General features: G+C 49.1%; 1 protein-coding gene across 2 annotated transcripts in view; it reads left to right on the plus strand.

The window, feature by feature from the left end:
• The window catches only part of LOC121574704 (dystroglycan-like), a 96,432-nt gene that overhangs the window by 55,746 nt on the left and 18,479 nt on the right, over nt 1-22,207 (plus strand). For both annotated transcript variants that reach the window (XM_041887247.2, XM_041887246.2), the window contains exon 2: nt 13,724-14,396. In XM_041887247.2, coding sequence (XP_041743181.2) covers nt 13,992-14,396 — 405 coding nt within the window. In that variant the 5' untranslated portion in view covers nt 13,724-13,991. The remainder of the gene's footprint in view (nt 1-13,723; nt 14,397-22,207) is intronic.

Below are 22,207 nucleotides of genomic sequence, written 5' to 3' on the forward strand. Positions count from 1 at the left end.
CAGTATGACAGTAGACAGCAGAACACATTAAACTAACATAACATCATGACGTTGTATTGCCATTTTCCAAAATAGACGGCAGAATATATTTCTCCCTTCTGTATGAATACCTTGAGCATGACGTGAGTTATTCTGGAAGTGTGAAGGTCTGGTCTGGAAATTAGAGTCATACACTGTGGAATCTCTGTATAGAGCAGGAACCTAGGTATAGGAACCAAGGAAGTTTTTTGCAGATATCCCAACGGTTGTATCACAACTAAAGTTGCATAAATAACTCTAAATTAAGCGTATACAGTGCATTCGGAAAGTATTTAGACCCTTTCAATTTTTCTACATTTTGTTACGTAACAGCCTTATTTTAAAATGGATTACATTGTTTTTTTTCCCCCCTCATCAATCTACACACAATACCCCATAATGACAAAGCGAAAACACATTTTTTAGAAATGTTTACAAATTTATACAAAATAAAAAACAGAAATACATTATTTACATAAGTATTGAGACCCTTTGCTATGAGACTAGAAATTGAGCTCAGGTGCATCCTCATTCCACGCTGGACAAAAGTGTCACCATGGTGCCTCCAGGAACTGCCTGCCACCCCGCAATGCTGTGACCTGGTTCAAGCAGACTGTCTTTCAGACCAGGAACTGCCTGCCACCCCGCAATGCTGTGACCTGGTTCAAGCAGACTGTCTTTCAGACTCTTCACCTCTCCCTCTCCTTTCATCTCCCAGGCATCTACATACACACGCACATGCATGCACGCAAATGCACACGCACACACACACACACACACACCACTCCTAGCCACCCACCACTATTTAAATCTTAATCTCTGTGCTTTGGGCAGTGGACTGCATCAGCCATCAGAACTGGCCTCTCTCTCTCTCTCTCTCTCTCTCCCTCTCCCTCTCCCTCTCCCTCTCCCTCTCTCTCTCTCTCTCTCCCTCTCCCTCTCCCTCTCCCTCTCCTTCACAAAGACCCAGTCAGTCAGTATGGACGGTACAGCCAAAGACCCAGTCAGTCAGTATGGACGGTAAAGCCAAAGCCCAGGTCTGTGTGCCTGTAGACCCCTGTGATCTGGCCTCCTTTTGATGAAAAGTCTCTTTTTGATGTGCGAAGGCTATCAGGAAGCCAAAGACCATTCCATTCCACGGCTCAGAGCTCACAGCCAGCTCAGGTTCAGCCTCTGGATGTGTCCCAAATGGCACCCTATTCCATATCCCTACATAGTACACTACTTTTGACCAAAGCCCCATGGACCCTGATCAAAACTAGTGCACTACATAGGGAATAGGGTGGCATTTCGGACGCACATCGGACTCTGAATCAGTTTTGGGGAGGGTGATCGTTGATGCCTGTCTGACGGACTCTGTGTCTTTTCTGCTGATTTAGATGACAAGGTCTCAGGTCTCTCCTTGTGCCGGGGTGACAGGTGACGGGTCGGCTGATCAAGAGAGGAATGCAGCGATGTGATGACGGACGTTTTACCCTCTGAATAGCCCTCTTCACTTCTCTGAGTGCTGAAAGGAACTCTTTATCTATCTGCTAGTCTACCAGAGAGGAGACCGTTCTGATCCTCGTCCCAAATGGCACCCTATTCCCTATATAGTGCACTACTTTTGACCATATCCTTAGGGGCTCTGGCACCCTATTCCCTATATAGTGCACTACTTTTGACCATATCCTTAGGGGCTCTGGCACCCTATTCCCTATATAGTGCACTACTTTTGACCATATCCTTAGGGGCTCTGGCACCCTATTCCCTATATAGTGCACTACTTTTGACCATATCCTTAGGGGCTCTGGCACCCTATTCCCTATATAGTGCACTACTTTTGACCATATCCTTAGGGGCTCTGGCACCCTATTCCCTATATAGTGCACTACTTTTGACCATATCCTTAGGGGCCCTGGTCAAAAGTAGTGTAGTATATAGGGAATAGGGTGCCATTGTGGACGCAGATTGAAGTTCTTTCATTCTGCCAGACCACTCCGTCAGGCCACTCCCTTGTCCGTCAGGCCACTCCCTGGTCCATCAGTCCACTCCCTGGTCTGTCAGGCCACTCCCTGCTTCATCAGGCCACTCCCTGCTTCATCAGGCCACTCCCTGCTTCATCAGTCCACTCCCTGGTATGTCAGGCCACTCCCTGCTTCATCAGGCCACTCCCTGGTCTGTCAGGCCACTCCCTGCTTCATCAGGCCACTCTGCCAGGCCACTCCATTAGGCCACTCCTTGGTCTATCAGGCCACTCCGCCAGGCCACTCCCTGGTGCATCAGGCCACTCCGCCAGGCCACTCCCTGGTGCATCAGGCCACTCCACCAGGCCACTCCCTGGTGCATCAGGCCACTCCCTGGTTCTTTAAGGCTTGTTGTTCAGGCTGAATACTGGAGGGAGTTTCTGAAGGAGGAGAAAGGGTTTGTACCTTTATGGACACCGTAGCCTACCTGTTATCAACAATGACGGATTATATGGTTCAGGGATTCTGATTCTGGAATCCTGTGTGACTTCAACTCAATTACCGGGGGCAAAAGGTTTCACTGCAGTTTTCACTGCAGCCACATTTTTCAGTGATTGTTTTCACAAAACAGACGACAGCTTTTTGGTTGTTTTCTATGATAATACGTCTTATTCATTAGGCCTCATATTTGACACTTTCTGCCAAAAAATACATGTTTTTAGTTGGTATTTTCTTAGATTCTGCACTGTTGTTAACAGTCTGTTGATTAATGTAGAACTTGGCTACATGCAGTAAATTACAGGCAAAGCAGAGCTTAGGAAACAGCATGGTATTCTGGTGGGTTTAGGAACCATTTAGTTCTCCTGTAAAGTTTAGGCTGAATTACATTCTCCTCTCCACTGGGGAATGATCAACCCTCAAGAGCATGTGACCACGTCCCTCTCAGTCACTTCTCTCCCTTCTCCTCTTCTCTTGTTTCTCTCACTTCTGTCTTGCCCTCTCCCAATGCTGTCTTGTGTTCCTCTATCTCTCTCCTTCCATATCTCTCCCACCTCTCTCTCTCTCTCCTTCCATATCTCTCCCACCTCTCTCTCTCTCTCCTTCCATATCTCTCCCACCTCTCTCAATCCTCTCTCCTTTCTCCTGTTCTCCCTCTCCCAATGCTGTCTTGTGTTCCTCTATCTCCTCTCTCAATCCTCTCTCTTTTCTCCTGTTCTCCCTCTCCCAATGCTGTCTTGTGTTCCTCTATCTCCTCTCTCAATTCTCTCTCCTTTCTCCTGTTCTCCCTCTCCCAATGCTGTCTTGTGTTCCTCTATCTCCTCTCTCAATTCTCTCTCCTTTCTCCTGTTCTCCCTCTCCCAATGCTGTCTTGTGGTCCTCTATCTCCTCTCTCAAACCTCTCTCCTTTCTCCTGTTCGCCCTCTCCCAATGCTGTCATGTGTTCCTCTATCTCCTCTCTAAATCCTCTCTCCTTTCTCCTGTTCTCCCTCTCCCAATGCTGTCTTGTGTTCCTCTATCTCCTCTCTTAATCCTCTCTCTGTTCTCCCTCTCCCAATGCTGTCTTGTGTTCCTCTATCTCCTCTCTAAATCCTCTCTCCTTTCTCCTGTTCTCCCTCTCCCAATGCTGTCTTGTGTTCCTCTATCTCCTCTCTCAATCCTCTCTCTGTTCTCCCTCTCCCAATGCTGTCTTGTGTTCCTCTATCTCCTCTCTCAATCCTATCTCCTTTCTCCTGTTCTCCCTCTCCCAATGCTGTCTTGTGGTCCTCTATCTCCTCTCTAAATCCTCTCTCCTTTCTCCTGTTCTCCCTCTCCCAATGCTGTCTTGTGTTCCTCTATCTCCTCTCTCAATCCTCTCTCCTTTCTCCTGTTCTCCCTCTCCCAATGCTGTCTTGTGGTCCTCTATCTCCTCTCTAAATCCTCTCTCCTTTCTCCTGTTCGCCCTCTCCCAATGCTGTCTTGTGTGCCTCTATCTCCTCTCTCAATCCTCTCTCCTTTCTCCTGTTCTCCCTCTCCCAATGCTGTCTTGTGTTCCTCTATCTCCTCTCTCAATCCTCTCTCCTTTCTCCTGTTCGCCCTCTCCCAATGCTGTCTTGTGGTCCTCTATCTCCTCTCTCAATCCTCTCTCCTTTCTCCTGTTCTCCCTCTCCCAATGCTGTCTTGTGTTCCTCTATCTCCTCTCTCAATCCTCTCTCCTTTCTCCTGTTCTCCCTCTCCCAATGCTGTCTTGTGTTCCTCTATCTCCTCTCTCAATCCTCTCTCCTTTCTCCTGTTCTCCCTCTCCCAATGCTGTCATGTATTCCTCTATCTCATCTCTCCCACCTCTCTCTCTCTCCTTCCATATCTCTCCCACCTCTCTCTCTCTCTCTCTCTCTCCTTCCATATCTCTCCCACCTCTCTCGCTCTTCTTCCATATCTCTCCCACCTCTCTCTCCTTCCATATCTCTCCCACCTCTCTCTCTCTCTCCTTCCATATTCCTCCCACCTCTCTCTCCTTCCATATATCTCCCACCTCTCTCTCTCCTTCCATATCCCTCCCACCTCTCTCTCTCCTTCCATATCTCTCCCACCTCTCTCTCTCTCTCTCTCTCTCCTTCCATATCTATCCCACCGCTCTCTTTCTCTCTCCCACCTCTCTCGCTCTCCTTCCATATCTCTCCCACCTCTCTTCCTCTCCTTTCATATCTCTCCCACCTCTCTCTCTCTCCTTTCATATCTTTCCCACCTCTCTCCCTCTCCATCTTTATCTCTCCCACCTCTCTCTCTCTCCTTCCATATCTCTCCCACCTCTCTCTTTTCTTCTCTCTCCCACCTCTCTCTCCTTCCATATCTCTCCCACCTCTCTCTCCCTCTTTCCATATCTCTCCCACCTCTCTCTCTCTCCTTCCATATCTCTCCCACCTCTCTCTCTCCTTCCATATCTCTCCCACCTCTCTCTCTCCTTCCATATCTCTCCCACCTCTCTCTCTCTCCTTCCATATTCCTCCCACCTCTCTCTCTCTCCTTCCATATATCTCCCACCTCTCTCTCCTTCCATATATCTCCCACCTCTCTCTCTCCTTCCATATCCCTCCCACCTCTCTCTCCCCTTCCATATCTCTCCCACCTCTCTCTCTCTCCTTCCATATCTCTCCCACCTCTCTCTCTCCTTCCATATCTCTCCCACCTCTCTCTCTCCTTCCATTACTCTCTCACCTCTCTCTCCTTCCATATCTATCCCACCGCTCTCCTTCTCTCTCCCACCTCTCTCTTTCTCTCTCCCACCTCTCTCTTTCTCCTTCCATATCTCGCAGGCAGAGGTCAGTAATCCATATCAGAGTCCAAACAGGAGACAAAGGGCTGTTTGATCCTAGACACATGAAACATGGGATGTATACGGAGGGTACGGGGCAACAGAAGACGAACAGCAGAGGGGCTAATGATCTTTGAGATGGGGAAAGGGCCAATAAACCGGGGGGAAAGTTTGCGGGACTCCACCCGGAGGGGCAGATCTCGGGTGGACAGCCATACCTTCTGCCCGAGACGATACCGGGGAGCCGGGGTCTCCGGTGGCAGTCCACTTGTCGTTGATACCTGGAGGTGGTCTTGAGAAGAGCCGACCGGGCTCTCTTCCAGGTACGACGACAGCGGCGGACAAACATCTGGGCCGAGGGTATGCCGACCTCTTCCTCTTGCTCCGGGAAGAGGGGCTGATATCCCAGGGAACACTCAAAGGGCGAAAAACCCATGGCAGAGCAGGGAAGGGTGTTGCGGGCGTATTCGACCCACACTAGTTGCTGGCTCCAGGTGGTGGGGTTGGCGGAGACCAGGCAGCGCAGAGTCGTCTCCAGGTCTTGGTTGGCTGGCTCCGACTGGCCGTTGGACTGAGGATGGAAACCGCGCCTCCCGGACATGCTTCCCTATTCCCCAACTGAGTGCCGTCGCCAAGCACGAGGTGGGAAGGATGGTCTCGGATTCTGGGGGTGTAGCCGCAGGGCTATAGCGGCGTGACAGCGCATCTGGCTTGACATTCTTGGATCCCGGTCGGTATGAGAGGGAGAAGTTGACTCGGGTGAAAAGCAGGGCCCACCTAGCTTGCCTGGAATTGAGACGCTTGGCGGTGCCGAGATATTCCAAGTTCTTGTGATCTGTCCACACAATGAACGGATGTTCCGCCCCCTCCAGCCAGTGCCTCCACTCCTCTATCACCATCTTCACCGCGAGAAATTCAAGATTCCTCTCCATGGTGTTGAGGTGATGGGAGAAGAAGGCGCAGGGATGTAACTTGAGGTCCAGGGCTGAACGCTGGGACAGGACCGCCCCCACTCCGACATCCGAAGCATCGGCCTCCACCACGAACTGGCGGGACGGGTCAGGATGAACCAAGATGGGAGCAGTGGTGAAACAGTGTTTGAGGTCCCGGAACGCCCGGTCAGCAGCTGGGGAGCATGTGACCGGAACCTTGGGAGAGGTGAGTGCAGACAAGGGGGGAGCCAGGGTGCTGTAACCCCGAATAAAGCGGCGATGAAAGTTGACAAATCCCAGGAAACGTTGCAGCTGCACTCTGGACGTATGCTGTGGCCAATCCACCACCGCTCTCACCTTCCCGTGATTCATCGGTACACTCCCTGCTGCGATGATGTACCCCAGGAAGGGGATGGTGGAGCGATGGAATTCGCATTTCTCCACTTTCACAAAAAGCTGGTTCGCCAGGAGGACTTGTCGGACGTGGAGCACGTGTTCTTGGGCAGAGCGGGAGAAGACAAGGATGTCGTCGAGGTAGACGAAGACGAACCAGTTCATCATGTCGCAGAGAACATCATTAACCAGGGCCTGGAACACAACTGGTGCATTGGTAAGGCCAAATGGCATGACCAGATACTCGTAGTGACCGCTGGCTGTGTTGAAGGCAGTCATCCACTCGTCCCCCTCCCGTATCCGCAGCAGGTGGTAGGCGTTCCGTAGGTCCAGCTTGGAGAACACGTTGGCCTCTGGAGTGGCTCGAAGGCTGAGGAGATGAATGGTAGCGGGGAGCGGTTCTTCACCGTGATGTCGTTGAGGCCCCAGTAGTCGATGCACAGGCGCAGGGTTTTGTCCTTCTCCACAAATAAGAACCCTGCGCCGAACCCGACAGCGACTTCACTTGTCCCCGGGGCGGAGTGGTGCCTGGGAGAAGGTTGATTCCACATTCGTAGGGTCAGTGCGCCGGAAGCGAAGTGGCCCGGGCCTTACTGAACACCTCCCGGAGGTTCTGGCAGGAATGGCGGAGAGGTCCGAGGCAACTTCCGAGCCCCCAGGAAGACGTCCCGGGGCAGGCTGCACTGACTTCAGACAATGAGCGTGGCAGAACGGGCTCCAGCCCATGATGGCACCGCTACACCAGTCAATAGGGGGGTTGTGTCGCTGGAGCCAAGAGAAACCCAGTACCACGGGAACCTGAGGAGACTTAATTAGAAGGAATTGGATCGTCTCGCTGTGGTACCCTGATACTCGTAGGTTGATGGGGTTGGTATTGTGGGTGACCAGGCCTATAGAGTGCCCGTCCAGCGCTCTAACGTCTATGGGATGGAGAAGGGCTGAGTGGGTATCGTCCATAAAGCTCTCATCGGCCCAGAGTTGATGAGTACCCGGAGAGATTTCAACTGGTTCCACCACAGCAAGATGGCATGAAAGGGGGTGCGAGTAAGGGGAGAGGAAAAGCTATCCGTATGGCCCACCAGAGTGCTCGCACCTACCGGTGAGCCTGGTCTTTTAGTGGACAAGTGGACACAAAATGGCCAGTAGTCCCACAACATAGGCAACTCTTTGTGTGAAGCCTGTATTGTCGTTCGGCTGGAGACAGCCTGGCTCTGCCTAGTTGCATCGGCTCGGGAAGAGGTGGATCGGCAGACTTCGGAGACTCTCGGGGGAACTCGATTAGCCTTGGGTTCTCTCGGCAACGGAGCCGTCGGGGTCTTCCGGGATGCCTCTGAGGCGAGGTGGGATCAGACTTCCTCTCCTTCCTACATTCGCGTAGTCGCCCATCGATCCGAATGGTCAAGGCGATGAGCGAGTCGAGATCCGTCGGTAGTTCCCGGGCTGCAAGCTCGTCCTTTACGTCCTACACACTCAGCTGCCAACGTGCGGAAATCCACTGCATAGTCTGCCACACTGCAGAATTCTTGCCGAAGCTGTGGTAACTTCCGGGCAGCCTCTCTCCCAGACAATGGAGCATCGAAAACCTTCTTTACCTCCTGCATGAACTCCTCCAGACTGAAGCATACGGCAGACTGTTGTTCCCATGCTGCCGTAGCCCATGCGAGAGCCCTCCCGGACACCAGCGTGATGAGGTACGCTATCTTAGAGCGGTCCGAGGGGAACGAAGAAGGCTGCAGCTCGATGATGAGTGAACACTGAGCGAGAAATGCCCGACAGGTTCCCGAATCTCCAGCGATGCGTTCCGGGGGAGGTAAGCGGGGTTCTCGGGAAACCGGAGTGGCCGGGGAGGCCGCGCTGCTAACATCCGGGTTACCGAGGGGCTGGGAGGTTACCGGAGTGGTAGGCTGCCTAACAGACAACCCGTGGAATTGCTCCAGCAAAATGTGTTAAACGCTCGGTCATGGCGTTCGGCCAAGGTCTGGAACCCTTCCATGAGACCACGAAGCAACTCCTCGTGCCTTCCAATGGTGGCTGCTTGGGAAGAGATGGCGTTGCGGAGCTGGTCCGAGTCTGCTGGGTCAGTCATGGCCAGTACGTACTATCACGTTTCAGGAGAAGACCCAGTTGCAGACAGTGTCGAAGTAACAAAAGTTTATTACAAAAACAGGTGGCAGGCAAACAACAGTTCAAGGGCAGGCAGAGGTCAGTAATCCAGGTCAGAGTCCAAAAGGTACAGAACGGCAGGCAGGCTCGGGGTCAGGGCAGGCAGAATGGTCAAAACCGGGAAAACTAGAAAACAGGAACTTGAGAAAAACAGGAGCAAGGGGAAAACCGTTGGTAGGTTTGACGAAACAAAACAAACTGGCAACAGACAACAGAGAACAGAGAACACTGGTATAATGGGGAAGATGGGCGACACCTGGAGGGGGGTGGAGACAATCACAAAGACAGGTGAAACTGATCAGGGTGTGACACTCTCCTTCCATATCTCTCCCACCTCTCTCTCTCCCTCTCTCCTTCCATATCTCTCCCACCTCTCTCTCTCTCTCTCTCCCTCTCTCTCTCTCTCTCCCACCTCTCTCTCTCTCTCTCTCTCTCTCTCCTTCCATATCTCTCCCACCTCTCTCTCTCTCTCTCTCTCTCTCTCTCTCTCTCCTCTCTCTCTCTCTCTCTCTCTCTCTCTCTCTCTCTCTCTCTCTCTCTCTCTCTCTCTCTCTCCCTCTCTCTCTCTCTCTCTCTCTCTCTCTCTCTCTCTCTCTCTCTCTCTCTCTCTCTCTCTCTCTCTCTCTCTCTCTCTCTCTCTCTCTCTCTCGCTCCCCTCTCTCTCCTCTCTCTCTCGCTCTCTCTCTCTCTCTCTCTCTCTCTCTCTCTCCTTCCATATCTCTCCCACCTCTCTCTCTCTCCTTCCATATCTCTCCCACCTCTCTCTCTCTCCTTCCATATCTCTCCCACCTCTCTCTCTCTCTCTCTCCTTCCATATCTCTCCCACCTCTCTCTCTCTCTCTCTCCTTCCATATCTCTCCCACCTCTCTCTCTCTCTCTCCTTCCATATCTCTCCCACCTCTCTCTCTCTCTCTCTCCTTCCATATCTCTCCCACCTCTCTCTCTCTCTCTCTCTCTCCTTCCATATCTCTCCCACCTCTCTCTCTCTCTCTCTCCTTCCATATCTCTCCCACCTCTCTCTCTCTCTCTCTCCTTCCATATCTCTCCCACCTCTCTCTCTCTCTCTCTCCTTCCATATCTCTCCCACCTCTCTCTCTCTCTCTCTCTCCTTCCATATCTCTCCCACCTCTCTCTCTCTCTCTCTCCTTCCATATCTCTCCCACCTCTCTCTCTCTCTCTCTCCTTCCATATCTCTCCCACCTCTCTCTCTCTCTCTCTCTCCTTCCATATCTCTCCCACCTCTCTCTCTCTCTCTCTCTCCTTCCATATCTCTCCCACCTCTCTCTCTCTCTCTCTCCTTCCATATCTCTCCCACCTCTCTCTCTCTCTCCCACCTCTCTCTCTCTCTCTCTCTCTCTCTCCTTCCATATCTCTCCCACCTCTCTCTCTCTCTCTCTCTCTCCTTCCATATCTCTCCCACCTCTCTCTCTCTCTCTCTCCCACCTCTCTCTCTCTCTCTCTCTCCTTCCATATATCTCCCACCTCTCTCTCTCCTTCCATATCCCTCCCACCTCTCTCTCCCCTTCCATATCTCTCCCACCTCTCTCTCTCTCCTTCCATATCTCTCCCACCTCTCTCTCTCTCTCTCTCTCCTTCCATATCTCTCCCACCTCTCTCTCTCTCTCTCTCCTTCCATATCTCTCCCACCTCTCTCTCTCTCTCTCTCCTTCCATATCTCTCCCACCTCTCTCTCTCTCTCTCTCCTTCCCATATCTCTCCCCCCTCTCTCTCTCTCTCTCTCTCTCTCTCTCCTTCCATATCTCTCCCCACCTCTCTCTCTCTCTCTCTCTCCTTCCATATCTCTCCCACCCCTCTCTCTCTCTCTCCCACCTCTCTCTCTCTCTCTCTCCTTCCATATCTCTCCCACCCCTCTCTCTCTCTCTCCCACCTCTCTCTCTCTCTCTCTCCTTCCATATCTCTCCCACATCTCTCTCTGTCCTTCCATATCTCTTTTCCTCTCCCACGTCTCCTTCTCTCTCCCACGTCTCCTTCCCTCTCCCACCACTCTCTTTCCTTCTATCACCTCTCTCTCTCTCTCTCTCTCTCTCTCTCTCTCTCTCTCTCTCTCTCTCTCTCTCTCTCTCTCTCTCTCTCTCTCTCTCTCTCTCTCTCTCTCTCTCTCTCTTTCTCCCACCTCTCTGGTTCAGTTGTTTCCCTGAGCTCCCAGTAGAGAGGAGCTGAGCATGCCCTCCAGGGAAATCAGCTGTGTTGATATGTGGAGCTGGCCCCCCTACTCCACACACACACACACACTAACCCTCTCCTCTCCTTTGTAGCTCCATCCTTTTCTCTTTTCTCCCCTGTATGAATAACAGCCCTGAGTTGAGCTTACCAGCCAGGCCCAAACAATGGAAAAGGCATGCATTCATCCCACGTCTCACTAGTCAATGGGAGGGAGGCAGGGGCCTGGACCTTGCTGCCTTTAGAGTGGAGGATGTAATGACTTGGGGAATTCAAAGAGCGAGACACAGAGGGAGAGAAAGGGGGAAAGACAGAGAGACAGCGGGGGAGAGAGAGAGAGACAGCGGGGGAGAGAGAGAGACAGTGGGGGAGAGAGAGAGAGACAGCGAGGGAGAGAGAGAGACAGCGAGGGGAGAATGAGAGAGACAGCGGGGGAGAGAGAGAGAGAGATAGCGTGGGGAGAGAGAGAGAGAGAGAGACAGCGGGGGAGAGAGAGAGACAGCGGGAGGGAGCGAGAGAGACAGCGGGGGAGAGAGAGAGAGACAGCGAGGGAGAGAGAGAGAGAGAGACAGTGCGAGAGAGAGCGGGAGAGAGAGACAGTGAGGGAGAGAGAGAGACAGAGAGAGAGAGACAGTGAGGGAAAGAGAGAGAGAGACAGTGGGGGAGAGAGAGACATCGATGGAGAGAGGGAGAGAGACAGCGGGAGAGAGACAGCGACAGAGAGAGATACAGCAGGAGAGAGAGAGAGAGAGAGACGGCGGGAGAGAGAGAGAGACAGCGAGGCATCGAGGGAGAGAGGGAGAGAGACAGCGAGGGAGAGAGGGAGAGAGACAGCGAGGGAGAGAGAGAGAGAGAGACGGCGGGAGAGAGAGAGAGACAGCGAGGCATCGAGGGAGAGAGGGAGAGAGACAGCGGGAGAGAGACAGCGACAGAGAGAGATACAGCAGGAGAGAGAGAGAGACGGCGGGAGAGAGAGTGGGGGAGAGAGAGAGAGACAGCAAGGCATCGAGGGAGAGAGAGAGAGAGACAGCGATGGAGAGAGAGAGAGACAGAGAGAGAGAGAGAGACAGACTCAGTGAGCATAGCCTTGCTATTGAGAAAGGCCGACGTAGGCAGACCTGGCTCTCAAGAGAAGACACAATGAGGTGGAAACTGAGCTGCACTTCCTAACCTCCTGACCATATTAGACACATATTTCCCCCAGATTACACAGATCCACGAAGAAATCGAAAACAAACCCAATTTTGATAAACTCCCTTATCTACTGGGTGAAATACCACAGTGTGCCATCACAACAGCGACATTTGTGACCTGTTGCCACAAGAAAAGGGCAACCAGTGAAGAACAAAATATTTATGTTTATTTACTTTCCCATTTGTACTTTAACTATTTGCACATCATTACAACACTGTATATATACATAATATGACATTTGAAATGTCTTTATTCTTTTGGAATTTCTGAGTGTAATGTTTACTGTTAATATTTATTGTTTATTTCACTTTTGTTTACTATCTACTTCACTTGCTTTGGCAATGTTAACACACGTTTCCCATGCCAATAAAGCCCTTAAATTGAAATTGAATTGAATTGAGAGAGACAGCGAGGGAGAGAGAGAGAGAGAGACAGCGAGGGAGAGAGAGAGAGAGACAGCGGGGGAGAGAGAGGGAGAGAGAGAGACGGCAAGGGAGAGAGCGAGAGAGACAGTGGGGGAGAGAGAGAGAGACAGCGGGGGAGAGAGAGAGACAGCGAGGGAGAGAGAGAAAGAGACAGCGAGGGACAGAGAGAGACAGCGAGGGAGAGAGAGAGAGAGACAGCGGGGGAGAGAGAGGGAGAGAGAGAGACGGCAAGGGAGAGAGCGAGAGAGACAGCGAGGGAGAGAGAGAGAGAGACAGCGGGGGGGAGAGAGAGAGACAGCGAGGGAGAGAGAGAAAGAGACAGCGAGGGACAGAGAGAGACAGCGAGGGACAGACAGCGAGGGAGAGAGAGAGAGAGACAGCGAGGGAGAGAGAGAGAGAGACAGCGGGGAGAGAGAGAGAGAGACAGCGAGGGAGAGAGATAGAGAGACAGCGAGGGAGAGAGAGAGAGACAGCGAGGGAGAGAGAGAGAGACAGCGAGGGAGAGAGAGAGAGAGACAGCGCGGGAGAGAGAGACATCGGGGGGGGAGAGAGAGACAGGGAGAGCGAGAGAGAAGACAGCGGGGGAGAGAGAGAGACAGCGGGGGAGAGAGAGAGAGACAGCGGGGGAGAGAGAGAGAGACAGCGAGGGGGAGAGAGAGAGACAGCGGGGGAGAGAGACAGAAGCCATGTTTGTCTGCCGTTAACATGCGCCCTTCTTCCTGATCTTGACCTGATCCTGTCTGTTTACACTTATAAGATCTGATCACAATCAGATCACAATGCGTCTTTTAATCATCTAATTGTCAGATTTTTTTTAAAAGATCACATCAAAGGCTGCATGTTAGAACCAGGTATAAACTGGGCTAGAGAGACATATGTGTTTTTGTGTCCTTCTCCTTCCCCCTCTTCTCCTCCTTGAGTTGAAAGTTGTTTCTTTCAGTTTGAATGTTAATCTGGTTATGTTGCTATAGCTACACACCTGTGAACTGAAGATTGGGAGCTGTTGCCTGGAATGTTATTGACATTGAGATTCGTGGAGACTACAGATAATTATCCTAACTCTTAAGGTGTTAGAGAGAGAGAATTAACTCCAAGGTGTTTCAAGTTGAACAGTCTAGCAGTTTTAAGACTCCTCCTGGTATATAAAGTCCTAATGAATTCATGTTTCTTCTCTTTCTACAGGTCTCAGGCTCGGTTAACATCTACGAACCACTGAAGAGGCTCTGACAAAATAACAGGGGAAAGGAGGACAGGACAGGACAGGACAGGACAGGACAGGACAGGACAGGACGAGAGAGAGAGAGAGAGAGAGAGAGACTATTGAAAAGAAAAGCGGAGGTGGGGTTGGGTAGGATCAGCTTTGTGTCTGTCGGTGTGAGGTTGGGGTGCATGCTTTCCTCTCCAGGGGACATCCTCCTTTGTGTGAGAGATAGTTAGCAAAAGACAAAGAATGCTCAATAAACAGAGAGGAGAGTGTCGAGCGGCGGGGATGCCTGGTCTGGGGAGTTTAGCTCTTGGAAGCAGGACTAGCGTGTTGCTGCTACTGACTCTCATTGTAACCCTGGCTCAAGGGGCCTGGCCACTTGATCAATCCCAGGGACAGGTGGAGGTGCTGGGGGACATGATGGTGGAAGGACCCGGGGAACTGGAGGCCTCCATGCACTCCTCCGTACTCTCAGACTTCCAGGTGGTGGAGGCAGCAGTGGAGGCCTTGGAGCCGGTGGCGGCTGCAGTCCAGCAGTCTGCTGTAGGAGCAGGGGGAGTGTCAGGATTCCCAGACTCGTCTGCTGTAGAGGGCCGGGTTTTCCAGATGAAGGTTCCGGTGAAGACGGACTATACCAGGAACATGGTGAAGGTGAGAGCCCTAACCAATCATTACTGAGGCCCCTGAGGCGCCGGACTGTTACCGGGAAGATCTATATTTACCGTCCATTTGAGAAATGTACTGGACCCCATACGCATTGGCTGCTTAACCCATAAGGGTGTCCACCCACGGTACTCAGAATGACAGAAATCACATTCATATTATTTTAATGCATCTTAACAGAACATGCAACTCATGTAGTAATGAACCAGCCAATAAAACGTCATTCAAACATTTGCCAAAATGCAATTAGCAGGAAAACACCATTCTAAACCGCGCACCTGGGGAAAAAAACATTCTAGACCGCGCACCTGGGAAAAAAAACATTCTAGACCGCGCACCTGGGAAAACACCATTCTAGACCGCACACCTGGGAAAAAAAACATTCTAGACCGCACACCTGGGGAAAAAAACATTCTAAACCGCGCACCTGGGAAAACACCATTCTAAACCGTGCACCTGATAGCGGTTCGATACACAGTGTGTGAATACACAGTATGTGACAGAGATGAAAGTCTCTGTTAGAAACTTAGAAAGAGGGGGAAACAAAAGATGCAACAACTAGGATGGGTTGCTCATATGACTGGGACTGCCTTTGGCTTCTTGACAACAAAATAAAGTTGATATGAAAACCAATAGACCAGGAGAGAAATGGCATAGCGCTGGGTCCAACAGGAAAGTAAATGGAAATACATTTGTCAAAATTATATAATTACTCCTGTCTATACAGAAATAAATAAAATCATTCAAAATACTTTACCAGAAAGCATGGCTTAGCCACAGAGGAATCAAGGATAATTAGCTTCTAAAAAATAGCTGTGGATTGTTTCAAATCACAAGCTTGTATGCCTATGCCGTGGTTCTCTGTAGCTCAGCTGGTAGAGCACGGCGCTTGTAACGCCAAGGTAGTGGGTTCGATCCCCGGGACCACCCATACGTAAAAAATGTATGCACGCATGACTGTAAGTCGCTTTGGATAAAAGCGTCTGCTAAATGGCATATTATATTATGCCTATTTGGGAAGGCCGCATTTTCGGGCAGCGCTCGACAATTAAAGGCCTAGCTGATTATTGAGTTGCGGTTGTCAGTGAAAAGCATCTAAAATACTGTATGTGTGAAGATAATGTGTCTTGAGTATGATTTAAAATGTTGAGACAAGGAGAGGGGAGGGATGTGTGTTGTGAAGAAAGATGCGAGTCTCTCCAGACTGCCTCAGCTGTCTCCCGCCAATTCTTGCGCATTCATTGTTTCATTGTTTCATTGTGTAAATTGTTTCATTGTGTAAATTGTTTGCCCTTTTTACTTTGATTGTTTTAATCAATTCCCCATTACATACGTCACCAGTAGTAAGTGTACCATTAATACCCGTCATTTGGTATTTCATTAATTTCTGTTAATGCATGTATTAATTACAGTCATTTAGCGTTCTCATTCTCGGCGTGAAAACGTTGTTTGCAAAGTTCACAACCTGCTACACTTGTAAGAAACAAGTTTGAGTTTATTTCACAACCATAATTTACGGGATTTGTCAATAAAAAAAAAAAAAAGTATTTTGTTTGGAATGCTCCACGTGAGTAATGAGCACGTGTCTGGTTTCTCTGATAATATTGAGGGAGCGCATAGAAGTAACTGGCCTGCTGCGCAGACATGTAGGAAAGTGTTTTTTGAACATCAATTGTGAATGATGATAAATTAAAACTAAAGTTCCTCACAGTAAGCCATTTGAAAAAAAAAATCCGACAATCTCCCCCTCGATAATCACCAATCCTCGGTGTGCTAGGCTTCTGCATTGGCCTATAGGCTATGAGTTCCATGCGCTCATTTCTTTAGCCGCCAATGGATCACGGTGTATCAACGCGTCCATATGGGAGAGGCTGGGGATCTCGCATTAGTTAGACTTTTAACTTTTCGGATTTTTATCATTTTATTTCAGATTTTTATATGATTCACCACGTGACAATGATTTTGAGAAATGGAAACGCTCATATTGAAATTAAACTGTTCTACCAAAATGTGCATATGAAAATCATAACTGCCACGCAGAACGGTAGAAATGGTAGGAAAAATTGTAAGCTTCCCGAAACTTGAAACTCCTCCTATGAAGTCTGTATAAATTAATTGCCTTCACGTTTCCATGATCGGATTTTGCCTAAAGGCTACTTTGAAGCAAAGTAAGACATGCCTCATAATATTAAATAAAACATTCAGGTTTCAAACAGTTAAGTATGTTTTTAAAATGCATACTGCTTCCAGCTCACATTGTGAAGTGGTGGGTGACGCGCTGATAGCCTGTTGCCTGCACTTGAATGTTGAACGGGAGGCGCGCTTCAATCGTCAGTTGATAAATAAAAATAGTAGCTCTTTTTAATCGCGCAACAAAACTGTTTTTAACATCTGATTTGCATTTAGAATTTGTGGGCTTATTAAAGCCCATGTTTTATTCCGACATCCTGCTCAGAATAAGCTCTGTGTGCTGTGCGTGTGATTGTTGTGTTGGATAAATATGGACACATGATGACTAACGAAAATACACAATAAATTATGCAAATTCACCTATAGACCGATAAGCATGACGGTCAAATGTATTTACATCGACTGGTATCGACTGGTATTTCCAATGAATAAAAAGCATTATTTTGCTATGGGATTTTTTATTTATCTGCTTTTTTATTTTTCTACAAAAGCCGGCAGTTGCCAACTAACATAAACCCTGGTGTGTGTGTGTGTGTTTGTGTGTGTTTTTCTTTACTCACTGAAAGAGGAGGACCCATTCCCTCAAGGATAGTTTGGCCAATCATATTCCCCGCTGCTCTCTAGATATGCATTATTAGTAAATACTGTAAAAGCACATGCAATAGAGATGCCAAACGTTCAGCCTGCTGCACAGACCCTGTAGACTCTAAATCTAACAATACAGCTCCAACTATCATCCTATTGACCATTTATTTTAGCCAATCATCAGTCATCTGAGTCAGTGCGTTACAAGCTGAGTATTCATTGACAAAACTCGGAAATGATGGTTATGAATGAAACCAAAACGTGTTACTCACAAATGTAGCAGGTTGTGAACTCTGCAAACAGTTTCCACTACAGTAATGACAATGGTAGGCTTAATGACTGTAATTAATATATGCATTAACATACATTTACGTTTTCCAAATATGAGACTGATAACGTAGCCGGTACGGCTATCATCCTCGTTTACCGCTTCACCTAATCTTTCCCAACATGACTTTTCTGGCCTTCCCTTCTCTTTATTTTAAACAGCTTCATTTTCACAGCTTTTCTCTTATTGAATTAAACTCTGACATTGTCCTTTTTGCCTCCGTGGATCAAAGTTAACTTATCCTGCCCGTTTTCCTAATCCACCGCTAGTGCACTTGACAACCTCAACCTAAACATGTTGTGACATGTCGATGGAGTCGTTTAAGTCTCGTTTGTTTGGACTAACTTGTACAGTATAGTTTGGTTAGACGTTGGCCTGAGTTGGGCTCGGTGGTTGATTGTGAAACATGCCAACTTTTTGAAATGCATGACCCCAGCACTTATTCCAGCACTGTGTTGCCTCGTCCCATGATAACTCTCTGAGTCTCCCAGGCTGAGGGTGTAGTCCTATATTCACAGGGTCCTTTCTGCCCTGTCAAACGCATGTTAAAACGTCCCCAGTACCAAACACCAAACCATGGCCCCTTTTGTATATTGGGAATATGGACCCTGACAGCTGGACCAAAGAATGCTAACGCCAAGCCCTATCGCCAAACCCTATCACCATGCCCTATCACCAAGCCCTATCACCAAGCCCTATCACCAAACCCTATCACCATGCCCTATCACCAAGCCCTATCACCAAGCCCTATCACCAAGCCCTATCACCAAGCCCTAACACCAAGCCCTAACACCAAGCCCTATCACCAAGCCCTATCACCAAGCCCTATCACCAAGCCCTATCACCAAGCCCTATCACCAAGCCCTAACACCAAGCCCTATCACCAAGCCCTATCACCAAGCCCTAACACCAAGCCCTATCACCAAGCCCTATCACCAAGCCCTAACACCAAGCTCTATCACCAAGCCCTATCACCAAGCCCTATCACCAAGCCCTAACACCAAGCCCTAACACCAAGCCCTATCAACAAGCCCTATCACCAAGCCCTAACAGCATTTTCTGAAGAGTAGAGTCTCCTTTTTTTCACACACACACACACACACACACACACACACACACGCACACACACACACACACACAGGTAGCCAAAGCACAAGGCTGTAGAGCAAAGCGATCGTTAGTATTGGTCTCACGGTAGTATTGGTCTCACGGTAGTCTAAAGCTACAACCTAGGAAACACAGGCTGTAAGAAGCCTCTAGATGATTCCAAGACTATGCAGGCTTGGCTACTTGCAGGCTTGGCTACTTCAGTGAATAGAAGTATCTTGCGTATTGCAGGGCTTGTTAGATCACAAGGAAGGGAAAGAAATGGAACTGTAGAAGACGTATAAAGTCACAGCCCTTTTTTCATCTTGTGAGATTCTTGTTGTTTTCAGCCCCACGGCAACACAATATAACAAGCTTTCCTTAATTTTGGGTCAGTCAGGTATTCTGCCACTGCGTACTCTCTGTTTAGGGCCAAATAGCGTTCTAGTTTGCTCAGTTTAAATTTTATTTTATTTTATTTCCAATGTGTCTAGTAATTATCTTTTTGTTTTCTCATGATTTGGTTGGGTCTAATTGTGTTGCTGTCCTGGGGCTCTGTGGGGTCTGTTTGTGTTTGTGAACAGAGCCCCAGGACCAGCTTACTTAGGGGACTCTTCTCCAAGTTCATCTCTCTGTAGGTGATGGCTTTGTTATGGAAGGTTTGGGAATTGCTTATTTTTAAGTGGTTATAGAATTTAACGGCTCTTTTCTGGATTTTGATAATTAGCGGGTATCGGCCTAATTCTGCTCTGCATGCATTATTTGGTGTTTTACGTTGTACACTGAAGATATTTTTGCAGAATTCTGTCTCAATTTGGTGTTTTCCCCCACTGTATATATACACTGATCAAAAAAATAAAGGGAACACTAAAATAACACTTCCTAGATCTGAATGAATGAAACAATCTTATTAAATACTTTTTTCTTTACATAGTTGAATGTGCTGACAACAAAATCACACAAAAATGATCAATGGAAATCAAATGTATCAACCCATGGAGGTCTGGATTTGGAGCCACCCTCAAAATTAAAGTGGAAAACCACACTACAGGCTGATCTAACTTTAATGTAATGTCCTTAAAACAAGTCAAAATGAGGCTCAGTAGTGTGTGTGGCCTCCACGTGCCTGTATGACCTCCCTACAACGCCTGGGCATACTCCTGATGAGGTGGCGGATGGTCTCCTGAGGGATCTCCTCCCAGACCTGGACTAAAGCATCCGCCAACTCCTGGACAGTCTGTGGTGCAACGTGGCGTTGGTGGATGGAGCGAGACATGATGTCCCAGATGTGCTCAATTGGATTCAGGTCTGGGGAACGGGCGGGCCAGTCCATAGCATCAATGCCTTCCTCTTGCAGGAACTGCTAACACACTCCAGCCACATGAGGTCTAGCATTGTCTTGCATTAGGAGGAACCCAGGGCCAACCGCACCAGCATATGGTCTCACAAGGGGTCTGAGGATCTTATCTCGGTACCTAATGGCAGTCAGGCTACCTCTGGCGAGCACATGGAGGGCTGTGCGGCCCCCCAAAGAAATGCCACCCCACACCATGACTGACCCACCGCCAAACCGGTCATGCTGGAGGATGTTGCAGGCAGCAGAACGTTCTCCACGGCGTCTCCAGACTCTGTCACGTCTGTCACATGTGCTCAGTGTGAACCTGCTTTCACCTGTGAAGAGCACATGGCGCCAGTGGCGAATTTGCCAATCTTGGTGTTCTCTGGCAAATGCCAAACGTCCTGCACGGTGTTGGGCTAAAAGCACAACCCCCACCTGTGGACGTCGGGCCCTCATACCACCCTCATGGAGTCTGTTTCTGACCGTTTGAGCAGACACATGCACATTTGTGGCCTGCTGGAGGTCATTTTGCAGGGCTCTGGCAGTGCTCCTCCTGCTCCTCCTTGCACAAAGGCGGAGGTAGCAGTCCTGCTGCTGGGTTGTTGCCCTCCTACGGCCTCCTCCACGTCTCCTGATGTACTGGCCTGTCTCCTGGTAGCGCCTCCATGCTCTGGACACTACACTGACAGACACAGCAAACCTTCTTGCCACAGCTCGCATTGATGTGCCATCCTGGATGAGCTGCACTACCTGAGCCACTTGTGTGGGTTGTAGACTCCGTCTCATGCTACCACTAGAGTGAAAGCACCGTCAGCATTCAAAAGTGACCAAAACATCAGCCAGGAAGCATAGGAACTGAGAAGTGGTCTGTGGTCACCACCTGCAAAACCAGTCCTTTATTGGGGGTGTCTTGCTAATTGCCTATAATTTCCACCTGTTGTCTATTCCATTTGCACAACAGCATGTGAAATGTATTGTCAATCAGTGTTGCTTCCTAAGTGGACAGTTTGATTTCACAGAAGTGTGATTGACTATATATATATATATCTACCCAAAAAATATGGGGGATTGGAAATGATGCAGACAATTACATTGATGGACGCCCCAATCTATCTGCAATATTAAAGCTGACCTATACCCTAAAAATAAAAAACGACAATTTGACATTTGCTCAGTACATTGTTTTCACTGAGGAAATGTATGAGTCTGCTGTTAATGCTCCCTCTCTCTCTCTCTCTCTCTCTGTCTCTCTCTCTCTCTCTCTCTCTCTCTCTCTCTCTCTCTCTCTCTCTCTCTCTCTCTCTCTCTCTCTCTCTCTCTCTCTCTCTCTCTCGCATGTGTTGCCATATAATTACATTCTATCAGACTATTCCTGGACACATAGCCTAGAAATCATCATTTTCCGTGATCCACAGTGTGTTTGACAGTGGAAACTAAAACAAGGAAGGGTGTATTCTAGGACTGTGCTCTGGGGTATAATACTATCGCTCTACTGCTGAACACCAATAGAATAGAGTGATATATAAATGTTTTAACAGTTTGAAAATGGATTTGAAAAGAGACCAGTCTCTCATAAACATCTGACTGTCTGCCAAGCTACCCACCCTAACTGTCTGTCTAGCTACCCACCATAACTGTCTGTCTAGCTACACACCCTAGCTGTCTGTCTAGCTACACACCCTAGCTGTCTGTCTAGTTACCCACCCTAACTGCCTGTCTAGCTACCCATCCTAACTATCTGTCTAGCTACACACCCTAGCTGTCTGTCTAGCTACCCACCCTAACTGTCTGTCTAGCTCCGCACCATAACTGTTGGTCTAGCTACCCATCCTAACTGTCTGTCTAGCTACCCACCATAACTGTCTGTCTAGCTACCCACCCTAACTGTCTGTCTAGCTACCCATCCTAACTGTCTGTCTAGCTACCCATCCTAACTGTCTGTCTAGCTACCCATCCTAACTGTCTGTCTAGCTACCCATCCTAACTGTCTGTCTAGCTACCCACCCTAACTGTCTGTCTAGCTACCTACCCTAACTGTCTGTCTAGCTAACCATCCTAACTGTCTGTCTAGCTACCCACCCTAACTGTCTGTCTAGCTACCCACCCTAACTGTCTGTCTAGCTACCTCTCCTCCACCTCTCCTCCTCCTCCTCCTCTTCCTCTCCTCCTCTTCTCCTCCACCTCTCCTCCTCCTCCTCCTCTCCTCCTCCTCTCCTCCTCCTCAACAATAATCCTCATTCTTCCCTCGTAACGCTCATTCATATGAAGCCT

The sequence above is a fragment of the Coregonus clupeaformis genome, chromosome 10 (assembly GCF_020615455.1).
Source record: "Coregonus clupeaformis isolate EN_2021a chromosome 10, ASM2061545v1, whole genome shotgun sequence".
Lineage (NCBI taxonomy): Eukaryota > Metazoa > Chordata > Actinopteri > Salmoniformes > Salmonidae > Coregonus > Coregonus clupeaformis.